This window comes from Gymnoscopelus microlampas, assembly GCF_963454915.1.
Source record: "Gymnoscopelus microlampas genome assembly, chromosome: 10".
NCBI classification, from domain to species: Eukaryota; Metazoa; Chordata; class Actinopteri; order Myctophiformes; family Myctophidae; genus Gymnoscopelus; species Gymnoscopelus microlampas.
Window position 1 is genome coordinate 10285703 of NC_139947.1, and position 20472 is coordinate 10306174.

General features: G+C 43.6%; 1 protein-coding gene across 1 annotated transcript in view; it reads right to left on the minus strand.

Moving 5' to 3' along the window:
• Positions 1-214: 214 nt before the first annotated feature.
• The window catches only part of emilin3b (elastin microfibril interfacer 3b), a 44121-nt gene continuing 23863 nt past the window's right edge, over positions 215-20472 (minus strand). Inside the window, exons 2-8 of the mRNA XM_084069091.1 lie at positions 16051-16173; positions 10158-10471; positions 8712-9064; positions 6380-6730; positions 5083-5301; positions 3861-4280; positions 215-3166 (exon numbers count right to left, since the gene is read on the minus strand). Of these exons, the coding sequence (XP_083925217.1) occupies positions 2672-3166; positions 3861-4280; positions 5083-5301; positions 6380-6730; positions 8712-9064; positions 10158-10471; positions 16051-16173 (2275 nt within the window). The 3' untranslated portion in view covers positions 215-2671. The remainder of the gene's footprint in view (positions 3167-3860; positions 4281-5082; positions 5302-6379; positions 6731-8711; positions 9065-10157; positions 10472-16050; positions 16174-20472) is intronic.

The window sequence follows — 20472 nt, forward strand, 5'->3', positions numbered from 1 at the left end:
AATGCACGGTACATCATTTTCAGACCTAAATGTATACCCTTCAATTTCTTGTTTATCCCCAAATTGACTGGACATTTTGGCCCCATTTTAAGCTGTTTATTACCGTTTTTGTGAACGTTCCTCTGTAGTCGTGGTTGCAGTGCCATAGCCTGGACAGACGGCAGGTGGAAATTACGTGTATAGACTATAGCCTTCATATAATTGGTCTTCACTAAAATAATAATTAATGTTCATTATAAGATGATATAATTTCTGTCTACTCACTCTAGTGTTCTCATTGGTGGCTTATAGGACAGTTCAGAGTTCAGACCACCAATGACATCGTCGATCGATCGGGATTCCAAGCTAATAGAAACTGCACCATTTATCTTAAAATTAGAAGCCATTGTTCTTGCATTAATACAATATAGATACGGTTTAAATCTTGTTTTAAATGATCACATTTAAAAGCTCAGCCGAGTGAGTGTGACATACTGTAAATGGTTCCATCTTAATAATGAGCATTAGTGAGGACCAAGATAAGGTTGGAAAAGGGCGAAGGGCTTTTTATGTGAAGGGGAATACAGTACATCAGGAAATTTAAACAATAGTCAAAAGAGAAATACATATATTTCTTTTTTTTAGTTTGAAACATTTGTTTACAAAAGAATAGCACCATAATGACACAGTATTCATAAAGGATCAGACAAAAGAGTCCACACACACACACACACACACACACACACACACACACACACACACACACACACACACACACACACACACACACACACACACACACACACACACACACACACACACACACACACACACACACACACACACACACAGACAGGGCGTCAACAATGTGCTTGCCAGTAGAAACCCGTAGCAGCATATTAGTCCAATACCATTTGCTTTGTTATTGTTTTTTTTTTGTTTTTTTTACACAAGCAACTCTAATACAAACAATATAACATAACAATGCAGTCACTTCATATAAGTTAAACAAAAACGGTGTTATTGTTGTGAGAACAAAACAATCACGGTCAAAAAGAGAGACAGGGGGAAAACATAAAAAAAAATAAACAAAAACAAATGCCCTATAGAGAAAAAAAAAGGGAAAATATTGTCCAGCTATACAACCAATAGGTGTGTCTCAGAACTCTCATGTTTGTCTCTGTCTCTATCCTCATCTCCCTCCTCCACTGAGCTGAAACCCCCTGTACACCAGGGGGCGCTATGCCGAGAAGAGGGTGATGGGAAATGACTCACACGCTCCAGTTCAGTCCATTCGTGTCTGGCACAGGTGACGGGACGGAAGAGAGGAAAGTCTGATTTATAGTCCGTCACATGTGTGGCGTTTGTGTGGCGGAAATAGACGTTCCACAAGCTCACGGCGTGACGTTCTGTGACGTCATGAGCTTGCGGAGCGGCTGTTTCCGCAGTGCCGCACCGCCATGACAACGGAGTATAAATAAAGCAGAATACTACGTTCACACCAAATGCGTTGACGTTCGTCAAGTCAACGGATCCGATTGGTTTTCAATGGAGACATGCCATGATGTGGCCACATGATGTGGCCACGATCAAAATTGACCTTTTTCTCACCTCAAATGTTGTCAGAAAAATGATAAACACATGTACAGTACACTAAAACTGTATTTTAGCTATAAAATTAGATAGTGTGTATTTCTTCCGTTACATTTTTCCGGAAAAACAAAAACGAACACCTGTCGTGCGAGCCATACGTAACTGTGACACATCATACAGCTGCACCCTCTGGTTGGAGCATATAGGGGGCAGTGTGGCGCGTCTAGAAACGCATTTGGTGTGAACGCACTGCATGTCGCACGAGCCAGGCGAGAAGAGGAAGCACACGCACAGTTTAGATGTTTCGATCCGTAGCTACGGACGCTAACCGGTCTGTAGCTATGAGAAGAAATAAAGCCCCGATTTATGCTCCATCACGCGGTGGTGTTGCTGTAGTGTCGAAAATAGCGATCCACAAACTCACGACAGGGTCGTGTTTCGCAATGTTGTCACAAGGTTGTGGTTCACAGCTATTTTCAAGCCTGTGCCACCACCACGGGAAGGAGTTTAACCACTTAAACCCCAGCATCTGAATTGTGGGGGAAGCTTTTGCGGTAAAATAGCAGATCGACAAGCTTACAACACGCTGCAGCGGCTAATTTCAGCAAAATCTTTCCCCACAATAACAGAAAAGAGAAAAGACACTAGGCATAGAGCCCTGAGGGACTCTGGTCAACCATAATGGGGTTTAAAGGAGTAGTTCACCCCAAAAAATACTTATTTTCTATCAATTACACACCCCATGAAGCCTGAATTCATGGACATTTTTAAGTTTTTGTCGCATTCCTGAGACAATAATTTGATTACCATCTCCTACCGGCTAATGCATCTGGTAGGAGACGCGAAGGAGACTCTTTGTGTCTCCTAACCGAAATACACATGGTCATCAAATGATTGGCTTAGGAATGCGACAAAAGCTAAAACATATCGAAATTCAAGGCTTCATGGGGTGTGTAATTGATAGAAAATAGGTAATTTCTTAGGTGAACTATTCCTTTAAGTGGTTAAATCAATCACAAGTCACTCGGGGGGGCGTGCGAGAAGCACGCGCACACAGTTTTTCGTTTCGTCCTTTTCCGTAAGCTTATTGTGACAGACGCTACTGGTCCGATCTCTTGGCGCAGTCCTTCACCTCCCCCTTCAGCTCGGCGAGCTGCTCCGAGTGCTGGGCCAGCTCCGAGTTCACCCGCGCCAGGTACGAGTCCGAGTGCCTCTCCAGCTCCGCCCGGATCTTCTCCAGGTGGTCGGCCAGCTCCGACAGGCCGCCGCACTGGCCCTCCACCTGGCTCACCCGGCTATCCACCTCCTTGACCTCCCGCTGGACGCCCAGCGCCGTCGTGACGCAGCCCTGCATCTCGCCCGTCAGCCGGCGCTTCAGGGAGGCCAGCTCGCCCTTGAGCTGGGCCAGCCGCCGCTCGCCGGCGCCCAGCAGCGAGGCCTGGTGGCCCACCAGGCGGGTGATCCCTTGCAGCTGGCTGGTGAGCTGGTCCTCGCGCTGCTCCCAGGTGCTGTTGACGTGGCCCACCTCCCGCGTGATGAAGCTGACCGAGTCCCTCAGGCCCTTCAGGGTGCGGTTCACCGAGTTGATGTTGACCTGGAGACAATGGTGGAAGAGGTGTTCAGATTTTGTACTTAAAGTGGTGCGATATTTCTCTTGTTAAAATACGTTTTAAATAGCTCTATATTCATATAGTAATCATATGTTCTCCTTGTTTTTTTTTCCAGGGTCTTTTAGTAAACAGAAAATATCGTTTCAGGTTGGGATACCAATTTCATCCAATCAGGAGAGAGAATTCCTACAGGATGCAGAATAAACAGAATATTGGTACTGATGACACAGACGGATTGAGCAGACAACATTGGAACTGGAACTGGAAATTGGTAACCCACCTGAAAATGTATTTTCTGTTCATTAAAGATCCAGAGACACAAGAAGACTCTATAGCAATGATTACTATCAGAATATAGAGCTTTTCACTTATTCATCTTTTTTTTGTTTTAACCATAAAATATCACTTACACTCTGTTTAAGTCAATATACAAAAGTATTAACAAAGTATACTTAAAGTAGTAAAAGTACAGAAAGTTGGACGATCATTTTTGATCATTAACCACTTAAGCCCTAAATTATACTTCAGATGTTTGAAAATAGAAGATATACAAAGCTCACAACCCGTCACGATTTTATGGTCGGGACCATAAAAGTGTCAGACTCGTTATGTGCTCGTTAGTGCTCTCTCTAATCAATTAATGCATCAAAGACAGCCACCTGTTTGAAGTGAACTGACCTTAAGCAGGGTGATCTCTCCGCTTACGGAGCCCTCCTGCTCCTCCTGGGCGATGCGGTACAGCAGACCCTGCAGCGTGCCGTTCAGACGCTCCAGCTGGTCGGCGTGCGAGTCCATGCGGTCCGTCATCTTCTCGCACTCCTCCTCCGCCCCGCCCCCGCCTCCTCCTCCGGGCGGGAGGAGGGAGGTGCCCGTGCCGGCGGGCGAGCAGGACGACGTGCAGAGCAGCTCCAGGTCGGTGAGCTGCTTGCGGATGCCGTCCAGGTCGCCCTCCACCCGCCGCCGCACCGACTCGATCTCCGTCTCCAGCGCCGGGACCACGTGGCCCTCCAGGAGCGCCGGCGCCGTGGCGTTGCTGAGCTCCTCCACCGCCACGAACACCCGCTCCTCCAGCGTCTTCAGCTTGTCCTCCAGGAGGGTCTTAATTTAAAAAAAAAACATATATATTAACATTAAAGGTACAGTATGGGTAAGTGCAGTGGTGTATAGTAACTAAGTACACTTACTCAAGTACTTCACTTAAGTACAATTTTGAGGTATTTTCCCTTTACTGGAGTATTCCCAATTTCCAATACTTTTACTTCTACTCCACTACATCTCAGAGGCAAATATTGTACCTTTACTCCACCACAATTATTTGAAAACTTTAGTTACTAGTTACTTTGCAGATATAAACTATTACATTATAAAACATACATTAACGACTTTAGCCCTATTTTGTACATAGGCTATTTGAAAATAGCAGATCTACAAGCTCACAACGCGTCGTGATGCGACACGTTGTGAGCTTGTAGATCTGCTATTCTCGATACCAATACGCTTGTACTCTTTCTCAAGTACATTTTTAATTCCAGACTTTTACCTGTAACAGAGTACTTCTACATTGCAGTATCGAGTGTGCTAACGTGTCATCACCACGGGGGGGGGGGGGGGGGGGGGGGGGGGCGTGGCATTGCGCGTGGCATTGGGCAATGTTAAGTCAACCTGGTTTTTACCCCTCAAAGATGTCCGCTGCTACCAAAAGACACTTGTTGACGCCCCCTTCAGGATTTTTGGCACGCTCTATACTTTTACTTAAGTAAAACATTTGAGTACTTTTTCCACCACTGAGTATATATTAATATTAAAGGTAAGGGTAAGTGATATGTTTTGGTTAAAACTAAAACTATTTTACACTATTTGAATATCCAGCATTTGAAATGATCTATGTTGCCTTGAATACCTTGAAGCCATCCAGACCTCCAGGGAGGACCCCCCCTCCGTCCAGCAGACCCCCCTCGGTGGCGTTGAGGCGTCCCTCCATGTCCACCAGGCGCGTCTCGATCAGGGTCTCCACGTGGAGCGACTGGTCGCTGAGCGCCGTCTGGAGCTGGCGCTGGGACTCGGTCAGACCTTTGACCGAGTCCTCCAGGAGGAGGACGCGATGGGACAGACTGTTCACCTGATGTGGAAACACACAGATGTTTCGGTTATAAAATATCCTCACGTCAGTCATATTCAAAGCATTATGTGGTTGCCTCGCAGGGCCGCATGTTACGTTTGTGACGTCTACCCACCGTCCGCCCGCCTGCAGTCGGTTGACCGTTTGGGCAATTTTAATATAGGATGTACAGTATGTATTAACACTCTCACTGCCGATCCCGTAGCCTACGGGCCGTGGTGCTTTTTCCTTTTTTTCGTTTTTTTTTTTTTTTTTCAATTTCCGGTACGGCACATTTCATTGTAACACCACCGGAAACAGAATTAATTGGGATCCGGTTTTGCCGATGCCGTCAGCCCTCGTTCTAATGACGAAACTGAACCTCAAATTTCTCCTTGTTGTTTTCTTCTCCTCGGTGATCACTGTCTAACATAAACCGTTCTAACTACAACATGGAGATTCCGTTTGACACGTGGTTTTCACTGCTCGAACCAGGCAGATGTCCGCGATGTTTACAAACAGTGCGCAGCTCAATTTTAAGGATTTTCTAACAAGGTCTATGGCGACGTGAAAAAAACAAAAAACAACAATAAAACGTTGGCAGTGGTGAGTACATTATGAGATTAACCTCTGGCGGTCAATGTGTTAATGGGTGTATTGTTGTAGCCTGGAAACCAGACGAATCTGCCAGTGCGAGAAAAACACTTGCCCTCGGCAGATTAGGTCTGGCACCGCTCAGTTGTGATTGGATTTCAGTAGTGAGGGACCAATCGGGTAGCCTGGCATTGGCCAGACTGATAACGTGGAGTGGATTCACTCTCACGTTCCTCCCTGGTATCAGTCTGGACTTCGGCCCATATAGGGGGCCGAGTATGAGAAATCAGAAAATGCCCAGTATGCAAATATGGGGCGGGTTTATCACCATCAAAAAATGCCCCTTGGAAATTCAGGTTCCACACAGAGATTCCAGACTAATATCTCGCAGACTCAGTGATATTAGTCTGGCCATGCCAGTCTAGTATTGTTGTTGATCTATTGTATTACTGTAGATCATGGATAGGAGGAGGGTAGAGTGCATGCAGGGCCTCTAATGTCTCACCAGTCCACAGCAGCTCTCGGTCAGCGTCAGCCCCTGGATCTGGGCCTGCAGCGAGCCCAGCTCCTCCCTGATGCCCGTCTCCCTGCCGTCCAGGGACTGCTGCATCTGCTCGGCGCCGTCCACGTGCTCCCGCTGGCACTGGCGCCGCACCTCGCCGATGCGCTGGTCGCAGTGCGTCTCCATGCCCGTCAGGCGCCGCTCGAAGCCGTCCAGGATCTCGGCCCGCACGCCGGCCAGCTTGGCGTCCACCAGCTGCTCGAAGAGGGCGGGCGTGGCGGGTATGGGCCGGCCCCCGGCCCCGGTCGACTCCATCAGCCTCTTCAGCTGGCCGTCGTGGCCCATGACCATGCCCTGTGGATGGAGAGATGGACAGAGAGAGAGAGAGAGAGAGAGAGAGAGAGAGAGAGAGAGAGAGAGAGACGGCCGTCAAAAAGTGTTACTCCTTACCCTCCTTCAAAACCGCCATGAAAGAGCATCTGTCTGCAATTTGCAGTGGTGGAAGAAGTATCAGATATGGAAACAAGCCCTCGGAGCGTTTTGTGTTGTCCTTTTAGCATTATTGTATAAATGTAACTCTGTACTTTTTGCAAACTGTTAATAAAGTATTCAATCAACCAATCAAACAAACAAACAAACTAACAGAGAGAGAGAGAGGGGGGGGGGGGGGGGAGAGGGTAAACAATGAAATCAGGTCATGGGACTCCATCGAACGAATGTGAGAAAAAGTGGGAAATGAAAAAAAAAACATATTTTACTCAATAAAACATTAAGAAACTTTGTGTTTTGTACATCAAAAACGTGATTAGCACAACTGTTACTGACTAGAAAGCAATAGTTATTTGCCATTATGCTGTCTTATTTGAACATAAGGCCTTTTTATGTCAATATCGTCAAATCAAAATGTTGTAATCAGGTGAAGGGGGTATACTTAAAGGTGAAACAAGTGATGTTTTGTTGTTAAAATAAGTGTAAAATATTACTATATTAAATATAACATGTATATAAATATTATTGTGATAGTAAGCACTGCTATAGAATGTTTGTTCAGTCTCCCTGTCTCTCCAGCTCTCTTTAGTAAACAGAACGTTCATTTTCAGGTGGGTTGCAATGGAGGGGTAGCGCCATCTTGTGTTCTGTTGCACATTCTATTTAGAGCAGCCTATTTTTCTAGCGATTATTTTACTGATTACTTTTTCAATGAATCGAGAGGCACATTTTTTTTTAATAATATTTTTTTATCAACAAATCAATGCGAGTTTTAATAGAGTTTTCAGAACAGACTAAATCAATCAGTCTGCTTATCAACTTAAAGTATGACTTCACCCATTTTCAACCTATCTTCATATAATTGGTCCTCCTCACTAATGATGATTGTCTACTCACTCTGTGTCTCAGAGGGGCTGTAGACAGCCCACCAGTGACATCATCGATGGGGAATCCAAGCTAATAGAATTGGCAGGCTTTCTATTCCTGGAAAGTTTAATAGCATGCTATAATGGAAGCCATTGTTCTCACATTTTGTTTGAAAAAAATAAAGAATCTGCCTAATGATGATGAAGTGTCCACAGCCCTCCTATGAGACACAGACCGAGTGAATAAAAAAAAAACATTTTATCATGAGCGGGGACCAGTTATATGAAGATAGGTTGTAAATGGGTGAAGTTGTCCTTTAAGCCCTATTTTATACTTCGTTGTATACGGCGTTATGCAAGAAATGATTAAAATAGCAGATTTACAAACTTGTAGTACGGCTATTTTCTGTATTTTCTTTTACATTATTGAAAATTCAAAAAACAAGTTCAACAACAAAAATGTTCCCGCAAAATTAATTATTTTGATTAAAATCGATCGTTTTAATAATAAAATAAAATTGATTCATTCAATTAACCGACACACTGATTCAAACTTTAGAACAAACATGGTAAAAATTCTCATTCTACTACTATGAACTACTACTAGTACAAAAACGTGGAATGCCCTGACACCATCTATTAAAAGATGTAATCCCTGGTTTCGTTCAAAACTGGCCTGAAAAAAAAAAAACACAAGGGGAGGTACTGTAAATGTAAATTCCCATAGAAAGGAGGTGTCATTCACTGCTGCCGTTTTTCCATTTTCTCCTTTGTACATATAGCGTTTTGTATTTATTGATGACATGTGTTATTATGTGCATTTTTGATGCTTTGTTGATGAACTGAATACATACAGCCACATTGGAAACAAGTCCCCAGGACTTTTTTTGGTGTTATCCTTGTATCCTTAATGTCTGACTGTACCTCATGCTGTTTACATTCAATCAATCAAACAAACACCACCACCACCACAACAGTACCTGGATCTCCTCCAGGATGTGCGTCTTGGCCTTCAGCTCGTCCTTCACCTCCGTCACGCGTCCCGCCAGGTCTCCGAACCCGAACCCGAGGACCCCTCCCTCCAGCCCCCCGTCGGGGACGGCGCCGTCCGGGATGGTCCCGAAGCCCACCGCGGCGGCGCCGGGGCGGGGCGGCTTGACCAGCAGCGAGGCCAGGAACTTGTTGGAGTCGTCGCGGAGCGAGGTGCGCAGGCGCTCCTCCAGGCCGCTCACCACCCCGTTCAGGGTGTCCAGGCCCTGGGTCAGCCGCCGCAGGTCCTCCTCCAGACGGTCCAGACGCTCGCCGGTCACCCCGCCGGGAACAAACTTATTACCTATAACAGAGAAACGGCAGAGGAGTTGGAAATAAATAAGTTGAACCGATGCCAAAGATTTTTTTTTTGGAGTCCTAGAACCAGTGGTTCTCAAATAGGCTCCATGCACAGCAGCCATTTGGACTACTTCCTTCACAGGTGTTACCAATGATACTAATGAAGGCTCTGTTCCATTCTGGTCAAACAGGGTCAGGGTGCTGATATCGTGCATGTTGGCTCACTAGAAACACTACTAGTGGGTCTCAAAGTGTGGTCCAGGGACCCTCATGGTTCCTTGAGGGGGTGTAACTCTGCGAGTGTACAAATGGAACCAAATGGACCCGGAGGGTCCATTTGGTTCCATTTGTACACTCGCAGAGTTATGGGGGTCCTTGAAATTAAAAAAGTTTGAGAACGACTAAATGGAACAGAGCCTTCATTAGTATCATTGGTAACACCTGTGAAGGAAGCAAGGAAGAGGCCCAATTTCTTTCCAATATGGCTGCTGTGCATAGAGCCTATTGGGGTCCGGGGACCCCTTGGGTCTACTTCACCTATCATGACACATTTTGGAGCATGCATAGACATTTTATCTGTGGTTTGTCAGTGTTGTGATTGATTTTACATGAAGAATTATATGGTATTCTAATAACAGCTACGCAAGATGTGTGGCACTTACAACTGCCCTGACAGCTGACGTGAGATTCAAGTGTACATACTGTAACAAGCCACGGACAGAATACCTTGATGAATCAGACTCTGTGCGTGGAATTAAAGTCATGATGAGCCATGATGACCCCAAAACTTAGTAAGGTAATACAGGAGCGGTCACAGTCGAAACACAGTCGCACCGGGTCAAATCCGGCGACCTCGGAACGATCGCCACCAGGTGTTCATAAACGTCACCTCAGTAAAACTATGCCAAAACCTAACCTTATTCCTAAACTTAACCTCAATAAAAATATGCGAATACAAGAATACAAGAACTGCTGGGGGCGGGCGGTCCGCGGAAAACATGGGGGCGAGTGTTCCGGTTACCAAGTAAAGCACAGAATACTCAAGTAAATGCACTTTATTACTGTCCGCTACTGGATGACATGCATTTTGTTCTCACCATAGTTTGGTTTCCCAGTGCCAGGAGGAATGGGTCTGCTGTCGGGCACGCCGGGGAACAGCCTGCCCGCGTCCAGGGTTCCCCCGCCGGGCCGGTGGTCCCCCGGCAGCGGGGGCTTGGGGCCGTGGGGGAAGCCCTTCACAGCGGGCCGGTGCGGCACGCCGCCGCCCCTGAAGGGGGGCACCATGACGTCGGGCAGGGAGGTGGGCCCGTCGATGCACTGCTCCCCAGAGAACCCGGGACAGCACCTCCACTCCAGCTCCGTCACCGTCTTGTAGCCCACCTTGTACTTGGGCTTGTAGAAGGAACGGTACCTGCAGACAGGGAAAGGGTTTGTTAGTTTTAGGATTATTGCAATTCACCTGTACACTGGGATTAGAATCCTGTACACTGTCATATGTATCCCGCCTGCAACTTGTCTAACATGCGGCAGCCATGCAGGCTCCTGACTGGTACCAAGGAATCTCTTCTTAAGGAAGGGAAGTCAAAGTCATTTTCTCTATCATGCAATTCAAGCCGGCAGATTGGTCGCACAGTTTATGAACAAACTCATTTTATAGAGGTATCTAAAGAGTAAAAAGTATGTTTCTGAACGGCCAAAGTATCGCAAGACTGTCCACCATTTCCTGTTTGGCAACCAAATCTCGTGCTACCTCCGAGACGAAAGATCGAAAGACCTCCGAGAGAAACAATACCTGCCGTTGTTGCGAGTGATTAGAAAACAACCTGTGATACGTCTTATTTTATATTCCTGAACCGATTATATGACAAAGGTCGCAATCGTTCAGAAATAATGTTTGTTCATGAGCTGGTCCAGCCGGCTCCATTCACTGCAATGTATTTCATCGAACTTCCGGTGCGTCCCTTCCTTTCATCAGCTTCCTTGACTGGTACCAGAAAGAGAGACCATATTACCCAAATCCTGGCCCCTCACCACTGGCTGCCAGTATGTTTGTAGAATTAATGTTAAGATCCTCCTGATCCTTTATAACGTTCAACTGACTTGGGGCTACTTGCTGTCCCCATCAGAACTAAACTAAGGCTCATGGGGTGACCACGCCTTTGCTGTCACAGCCCTATAGACTGTGGAACAGCATGCCCCTCCCTCCCTATCAGATCTGCTCCCTTCATCAAATCTTTACTTAAATTGAAGTGCTTAAGATTGTAATGAGCTGTAAAGGCTGACATAGGTGGTTTTCTGTGGGACAGTGTGTGGATTAGAGGGAGATTAGGGGTGTAAATAATGTGTCAGAGGATTGGATGAGGTCAGCATCACACCTTACTGTTATCTGTACCATTGATTTTAGAAGAGTTATCAGCAGCGGTGGAAAGTAACTAAGTAGATTTACTTAAGTACAATTTTGAGGTATTTTTTGCTTTAGTGGAGTATTTCCAATTTTCAATACTTTTACTTCTACTCCACTACAATTATTTGAAAACTTAGTTACTTTGTAGATATAAATCATTATCACAAAACATGCATTAACCACTTTAGCCCTATTTTATACATAGGATATTTGAAAATAGCAGATCTACAAGCTTGTAGATTGTCTCTTTTCAAACATTTTAGTACTTTTACTTTTCGTACTTTCATACGTGCCAATACTTTTGCACTTTTACTCAAGTAACATTTTGAACACAGGCCTTTTACTTGTAACAGATTATTTTTATATAGCGGGATTGCTAGTCTTACGTAGTCTTAAGTAAAAAATATCTGAGTACTTCTTCCACCACTGGTTATCAGAGTGATAACTCTTCTAAAATCCCTCCCTCCCTCCCTGTCTGTCTGTCTGTCTCTCCCTCTCTCCCTCTCTCTCTCTCATTAATCATCTCTCTATCTCTGCCTGTCAACAGAACACACTTAAGGGAGGTAACGCTATACTGTACTTGATTAGAAGAAGAAAAAATGCAATATATGAGTTCATTCTATTCACACACACACACACACACACACACACACACACACACACACACACACACACACACACACACACACACACACACACACAGTACTCCCACGCCCAGTGGACGCGTACACACGTGTACTTTCCGTCACTGTCAGGCAAAAACCTTGTATCTCCATATTTCAACTTTGAATTAAACAGTTTTTTGTAAATTCATGGCCTACTTCGTCATATGACAGTGTCGTAACCAAAGTTGTGTAAGTAGCAGATATACAAGCTCACACCATGTCGCATCGTGACGCGTTGTGAGCTTGGAGATCTGCTATTTTTGAAGAACGGTGAAAGTGGTTAAGTGTGTAAATACTAAACCAATGAAACCTATTAACTTAGAGCTTGTGACTAAATAATGACTCATTTACATTGGATCTATTGGAACATATTCGTTTGTCGGGTGGAAACCTCATATGTCCAAAACTGTTACTTTTCAGGATTCAAATTCAAAAACAGCAAAAGTAGCAGATCTACAGAGCTTGTAGATCTGCTACTTTTGATGCTTTTGTGTGACACAGTAGTATGATCAAGAAGGGCGTTAATTTACGAAATGACACAAAAAGTTACAATAGGCTCTATTCACAGCAGCCATATTATGAAGACATTCACAGGTGTTACCAATGATACTAATGAAGGCTCTGTTCCATTCTGGTCAAACAGAGCCAGGGTGCTGATATTGTGCATATCTACAGTTGGGGTCCAGGTACCCTCATGGGCTTCCAAATGGCCCCTTACAGGTGTATAACTCTGAGAGTGTACAAATGGAACCAAATGGACCCGTAAGGGTCCATTTGGTTCCATTTGTACACTCTCAGAGTTATGGGGGTCGTGGAAACCACTGTGCTACACTAAATGGAACAGAGCCTTCATTAGTATCATTGGTAACACCTGTGAAGGAAGTGATACTATGGCTGCTGTGCATAGAGCCTATATGGAGATAAGAGGCTTGACAGCAACGATATGTCGTCCCCATTTTCCTGAAAAGTCAAGTTCTTTTTGACATACAAGGTTTCCATTCGACAGCAACTAGGGACATGCTGGCATAATTTACACACACATGTCAACAAAGTACAGTAAAAGCGTGACTCTCATGGCGCTAAACAAGGTCACATTCCACAGGCAGGAGGAACCGCTTATACAGCAGCTGACATCTTTTCCCCATATTGGCATTATTCAGCATGAAAAAAACATAAGAATAAATAAATAGAAAACAAGCCCCGGCCCAATTATTGTTGAAACTTTGTTACATTAGCACCATTCTTCTTTCTTCCCCCATGTGGCCTGTACTCTGCACGCTATCCAACTAACACAGATGTGGTGGAAGGTAGCTATTTAAGTACAATTTGACTTGCTAGTGGTGGAAAAAAGTACTCACATTCTGTACTTAAGTGCCAATACCACAATGTAGAAATACTCTGTTACAAATGAAAGTCCGGTATTCAAAATCTACTCGAGTAAAAGTACAAAAGTATTCGCATACAAATATACTTAAGTGCAGAAAGTAAAAGTACTCATTTTGCTGAATGTCCCATTTCACAAGTTTCCAAAAGTATAAAAACAGCAGATTGGCCATTTTCAAATAGCCTAAAAAGGTCATGTCTCACCCAGACACAGGATCTGACACAAATTTTGACCTGCTGGTCAAGATTCACTTTATCCCCTGAGCAAGCAGGCAGGCACTATTAGACAGTGGTGTAAAGTAAGTAACTAAGTACATTTACTCAAGTACTGTACTTAACAACTCATTCAGTGCCACATGACGTCTAAGATGTCATAAAAATAAAAAATAAAAATGTAATACATTTTTTTATTTTTTATTTTTGGAAAAAGATGTTCTGAACCCAAGAAAATATGCTGCTCCATTCACTTCTTGTTTAACTTCTTACTGAAAAAGGCTGTATCTTGGCTCCTAAGCACTTTTTTTTTTACAATGACGTTTTGGCTCTGGCACTGGGACAACACAACCAGAAATAAGTCTGGCACTGAATGAGTTACATTTTGAGGTATTTTTTACTTTACTGAAGTATTTCCAATTTTCTGTACTTCTACTTTTACTCCACTACAATTATTTGAAAACTTTAGTTACTAGCTATCTTTTCAGATACTATATTTTTTATGTATCCCTATTTTATACCTATGTAGATCTGCTATTTGAAAATAGCAGATCTACAAGCTCACAACGCGTCGCATCGCAACACGTTTTGGGCTTGTAGATCTGCTATTTTCAAACATTTTAGTACTTTTACTTTTGGTACTTTACGTATATTTTGATGGCAATACTTTTGCACTTTTACTCAAGTAACGTTTTGAACACAGGCCTTTTACTTGTAAACAGAGTCTACAGTGTGGTATTGCTACTTTTACTCAAGTAAAATATCCAAGCACTTCTTCCACCAGTGCTATTAGATCAATGGTAAAAATGTCAGCACTTGTGCAGGAAATCGGGTTCAAATCCGTGGTAGAAGAGGAAAGTACAGTAAAGTAGTCTACTACTTCCACCATACTGCATGCATGATCTGCCTGCAAGTGGGCGGCCTGTGCAGCACACAAGACAGCCACTAGGGGGCAGCATGAGCTCACACTTTCACTGTCATCTCCAGTCCATTTCCAATGTACTCCACAATATAGGGTTAAACATTGAAGACGATACACAGTACAATCCTCAGTGTTATCAAGTTCAAGCTAAGTTCAAGTTACTTGTCCCAAGATGGCCAATTTGCGCTGCAGTATGAAAACATAAAACATGTTGTTATCCATTATTTTGCCTTTTTTATTATTCTTAGAGTGTACGAATGTAACCCGAATGGACCATTCTGGTTACATTTTGTATGCTCTCAGAGTTAGATTAACGCTGAGGATTTTACTGTGTAGGATTTTACAGATACGTACGATACAGTATGTTTTTGTGTGTGCCTTTTTTGTTTTTATTTGACAGGAACTGTATAGCAGTTGTTCTCAAAGTGGGTTCCAGGGACCCTCAGGGTTCCTCAAGGGGGGTTCCAAATGGACCCTTACAGGGTCTGTAAGTCTGAGAGCGTACAAATGGAACCAAATGGAGCTGTAAAGGTCCATTTGGTTCAATTTATACGCTCTCAGAGTAAATGGGGGCGTCCTTCAAATTAAAAAGTTCGAGAACGTGTATATACAGTCAGGGAGAGACAGCTGGGGGTGTGAAATGGAGCAAGTGGTCCAGCCGGCCCGGGAATCAAACCGGGGACTCGCTGTTCTGGCATTAGAGCCCAAACTGGTGGTACGTGCCCTAACCATTCAGCTTATCCGGTCACTCTCCCCAGATAACAGTGTTTTGGTGTGTTTTTCTTTTTGTGTCCAAATAATAGTCTCTATGCACAGCAGCCATATTGGAAAGAAATTGGACCTCTTCTTACTTCCTTCACAGGTGTTACCAATGATACTAATGAAGGTTCTGTTCCATTCTGGTCAGGGTGCTGATTTTGTGCATGTTGGCTCACTAGAAACACTCCATTTTGGTTCCCAAATGGCCCCTTAATGGTGGGTCTGTAACTCTGAGTGTGTACAAATGGAACCAAATGGACCCTTACGGGTCCATTTGGTTCCATTTGTACGCTCTCAGAGTTATGGGGTCCTTGAAAATAAGACAACCACTATGCCACACTAAATGGAACAGAGCCTTCATTAGTATCATTGGTAACACCTGTGAAGGAAGTAAGGAAGGGGCTCAATTCATTCCCAATATGGCTGCTGTGCATAGAGCCTATTTATTAAAGTCCCATACATGTAGTTGAATATAGCTTCAGTTGAGGATATATCGTCTCTGTCGGGTGGAAACCTCATGTGTCCAAAACAGTTACTTTTGAGATTCAAATTCAACTTTTGACGCTTTTGTGTGACACTGTAGTATGATCAAGTAAAAATATGGTTTCTGCCCGACAACAATGATATATATCTGAGAGACTCACATGACAACGGGACACTTCTGTCCCCAGATGCACTTGGTGGTGTACTCCGCCTTCACGTACGTGTGCACGCCGTCCTGCAGCGTGCACGTGATGTTCTTCTGCACCACGTACGCACAGTGGTTTCTGAGGAGAGAGAGAGAGAGAGAGAGAGAGAGAGAGAGAGAGGAAAGATAGGGGAGAGAGAGGTTAACACACTTTGTCAGCAATGAAAGACATACTGTCTCTGTCGGAGGCGATATTGCAATGCTACACATGTTTCCAGCAGGGCTTACTGTGCACCTGTTAGACAGTATGTGATTCTGGGTGCAGATGAAGACTTCTAAAAAATCTAAACAATTCACATAAAATGGACTTCAAGGGATAGTTCACCCAAAAAACGTTTTTCTATCGTTTATTCCAGACTCTTTGTGTCTCCTACCGGAACCGCTGCCGGTCATTAAATGATTGTCTTTGGAATGCGACAAAAACTAAAAAAAAATAATGGGGGTGAAATATCCCTTTAAAAGACCTTTTTGAAAGCTTACCCAGAAAACAGTGATTGAATCTGAAGCCTTCATCATGAACATTATAAAACGAAATATCAGCTATAAGACCGATATATTATCTTGATATCCGCTTCGATACCAATATTGCATATTTTATAAGGCCGATATCACCGATAGCGATAAGATGACCGATTGTTCACGTGTCGTCCCTAGTAATTAAACAGGGTTAGATGCTATGATAACTGCTGTCGAAAAAACATCTGTTTAGCAAAACTCAACAACCCCCCCCCCCCCCCCCCCCCACAGCATCCTGGTGTTTTCAATCAAACAGGCAGCGGGCCAGACCAGCAGTGCTGAAATGGAAAAGCGCGGCGACAGTGACAATGACAAGAACGGCAATGAATAACCAACGCAGAATTATCTGTCAGAAACGGTTACATTTATCCTGAAAAAGAATGTGTCATCGGTTTCAAACCGTTTTCTGCGCCCCTACTGTTGTAGAGAATCCAAAAGCTGTTGTCTAAGAGCCGCGGTGCCAAAGAATGCGAGCATTCTGAAATGGATCAATCTGCTCCCCTTCCCAGAGGCACGAAGGGGCTTATCGTGCTCACATGTCTTATTAGTAGAGCTGTTTCGCTTGTTGTTTTCAAACATTGTTATGATCAGTTTCTCTGTCCCGTTGCTCGACAGTGTCAGAGAGGGACAATAACATAGCCCAAGCGGACGAATAACAGAGGTTTAAAGATGTGCGAAAAGCATTTCCCTTGAATCTGTGACTGTGATGGGTCAGAAAAGTATGTATAGCCTTGGGAACCAATGTTTTCCAGAGCCATGTGGTCCATTACACAGACCATGAGGACATGACGCTAGCAGTGGTGGAAACTAACTAAGCACATTTACTTAAGTACTGTACTTAAGTACAATTTTGAGGTATTTGTACTTTACTTCAACTCCACTACATCTCTGATCCAAATATAGTACTTTTACTCCACTACATTTATTTGAACACATTACTTTGTAGTTTTTGATTATTATTACAAGACATACATTAACCACTTCAGCCCTTTATACATTTTGGCCATTTGAAAATAGCCGATCTACAAGAATTCGAAAACTTGAAATGGGACATTCTGCATAATGAGTACTTTTACTTTTGGTACTTTAAGTACATTTTGATGCCACTGAACACTTTTGTACTTTTACTCAAGTACATTTTGATTACCGGACTTTTACTTACGTAACAGAGTATTTCTACATTGCAGTATTGATACTTTTACTTAAGTGATAAATGTGAATACTTTTTCCACCACTGGACACTAGTATGTCACAGAGACTTACCCAATCCAACCCTTGATGCTGTGCCAAGCAGGGAGGCAATGGCTCCCATTTTATAATCTTTAATGACCAGTCTCAGGGCTGACACTCTACCCACAAGGCCACTGAGCTGATTGATAGGTCAGAATTCTGTCACTCAACCAACCACTTAAGCCCTATATACTACATTGACTGGAGTCCCCCAGGGGTCTATTCTAGGCTCTCTAAAATTTATCCCTCTAACACCAAAATCTATTAGGCGAAAATAGGCATGTAGCGATTTATCGTAAATCGATTAAAATCGATTCAAACTGGTGACAATTTAAATCGATTTAATAATAGCCAAAAAGCCAAAAAGCCCAAAACAAGAAGAAAATACAGGATATTTGTAAGAGAATTGATTAAAAAAAAAGAGTTTAATTCAAGAGTCATTTGCTACTGTATTGAAAAGAGGATAAGAGAAAACACAGTATTGTAAAAGAAGAAAAAAAGAGAGCAAAATACTGGATTTGTGTGAGAGAGAGAAAAAAAAGATTTGTCTCGAAAATTAATTTGTGTTTAAAAAATCGTATCGCGAGTTGAGTGAATCGTTACATGCCTAATGTTCACCCTAGAATGGGGACACTAGCGTTCATGTAGTGAAAAAGAAAAAAAACTAAAATCACCTCTTTCCATATTAGCAGCTTTTACTATAATTCATTTTTCCGTCGTAGCCGTTGGATTTGCTTCCAACGCAGACAGATAGAAAGCTTCCAAAACCTGCGGTTTTGCATGCGAGGCACAGCACAGGTTTGGCAGGTATACACACATTACAGTACTGAAAGGGAGGAGAGTTTTACTTGACATGCTGTCAGTCAGCTAAGCAGCTAAGCGGCTGTATATTTTATACAGCAAAGAGACCACAAGAGCATTTAAACGAGGTCTGTAGCCTTTTTCTCTTCCCTCTTTCTGGTCCATCCATCCAATGGAACAGTACAAAACACTTGTCACCCTGAGGTCTAGCTAGCCGTCTATGAGAGGGTCAGTCTGTGTAACTGTTTTGCCTGTATGTCTGCCTGTGTGCAGTGGTGGAAAAAGTTTTTTTTACCTAAGTAAAAGTATCAATACTGCAATATACAAATACTCTGTTACAAGTAAAGGTCCGGAATTCAAGATGTACTTCATTAAAAGTACAAAAGTATTGGCATCAAAATGTACTTAAAGTACCAAAAGAAATGTCCCATTTCATGTTTTAAAATGTATAAACATCTTTTGAAAATAGTAGATCTACAAGCTCACAATGCGTGGCATCGCAACGCATTGTGAACTTGTAGATCAGCTATTTTCAAGTGGCCAAAATCTACAAAGTAAGTACTGTAGTAAGTACGTTTTCAAATTAATGTAGTGGAGTAAAAGTACAATATTTGGATCTGAGATGTAGCGGAGTAGAAGTAAAAGTATTGGAAATTGGAGAATGCTCAAGTAAAGTACAAATATCTCAAAATTGTACTGAAGTACAGCACTTAAGTACATGTACTTAGTTACTTTCCACCACTGCCTGTGTGTGTGTGTCCGGAGAAAAGAGTCCTCCATGTGCAACACTGCACTTTTCTTTTCTCCCACGTTTCATACTTTGTGAAATTGACTTTATGGAAGTCAACGAGGCTCTGATGGATCTGAATGAAACCGTGGCCAAATGTAGAGTCATGGTGGCTGTTCAGATGGTCATGATGAGTGAGTGGTGCTCTGGGGGGAACTGTTAGTGGTTAAGTGTCTTGCTCATGGGGACACTAAGACTGGGTGGACCGGGATGGGAGGTCCTTCTGATTCCCGGACGGACGGCCTGATTCTAGAGCCGTCCCAAAGATATGTCATAACACCAGCGGTTTCTCACGACTGTTTAATCTCAAGGACCCCCAAATAGAAATATATTTGGAACGCAGACCCCCATCTGAAAATGTTTTCTGCTTTGTGTTAAAATGAATTCAAAATGATTTTATTTTTTTCAGATTTTCAAGTGGGCCCCTAATCCAGAGACGGTTGAGAACCACTGTCATACAGTGAACGGCGGACGGTCAGATGACTTGAAGTCACAGCCGTCATGGGTCTTGAACAGGGCGTCTGGGACCCCTAGGGGGTCCTCAGAGTTACTACAGGGGGGGTGAGGGGGGGGGGGGGGGTAAAAAACACAAATGTATACATTATACTGTATATTTAGGGTCCTTGCTTCATCTCCCTCTCAGCTGTAAGTGGTCCTTGGTGGCCTGAAAGACCCTTGGATTAAGTGGTTTAATCCTGACCCCTCACGACCCGCTTTGCTGGCCCAGCGGCCCATTATTACTCTTTAAGCACCGTGGTGGATCGAGCACGTCTTTTTCTCAGGCAGCGCTATAACATTATCCAGTGCAAGCGGGCCTATGTACACTGAACTTTATTGATACGTATAATAAGGAGCCGGGGAATAGACCTGGGACTGAAGTCCTGCAGTATTATGTCTTCAAGATGCAACACATCATAAAGTGACTAGAAACACTGCTTGCATCATCCTAGACTCTCCCTCTCTTTTCTTCTCCTTTTTTTCTGCTCTGTCTCTCTCATTTCTTCTCTCTTTTTTCCTCTCTCTTTTTCTCTCTCTCTCACCCTC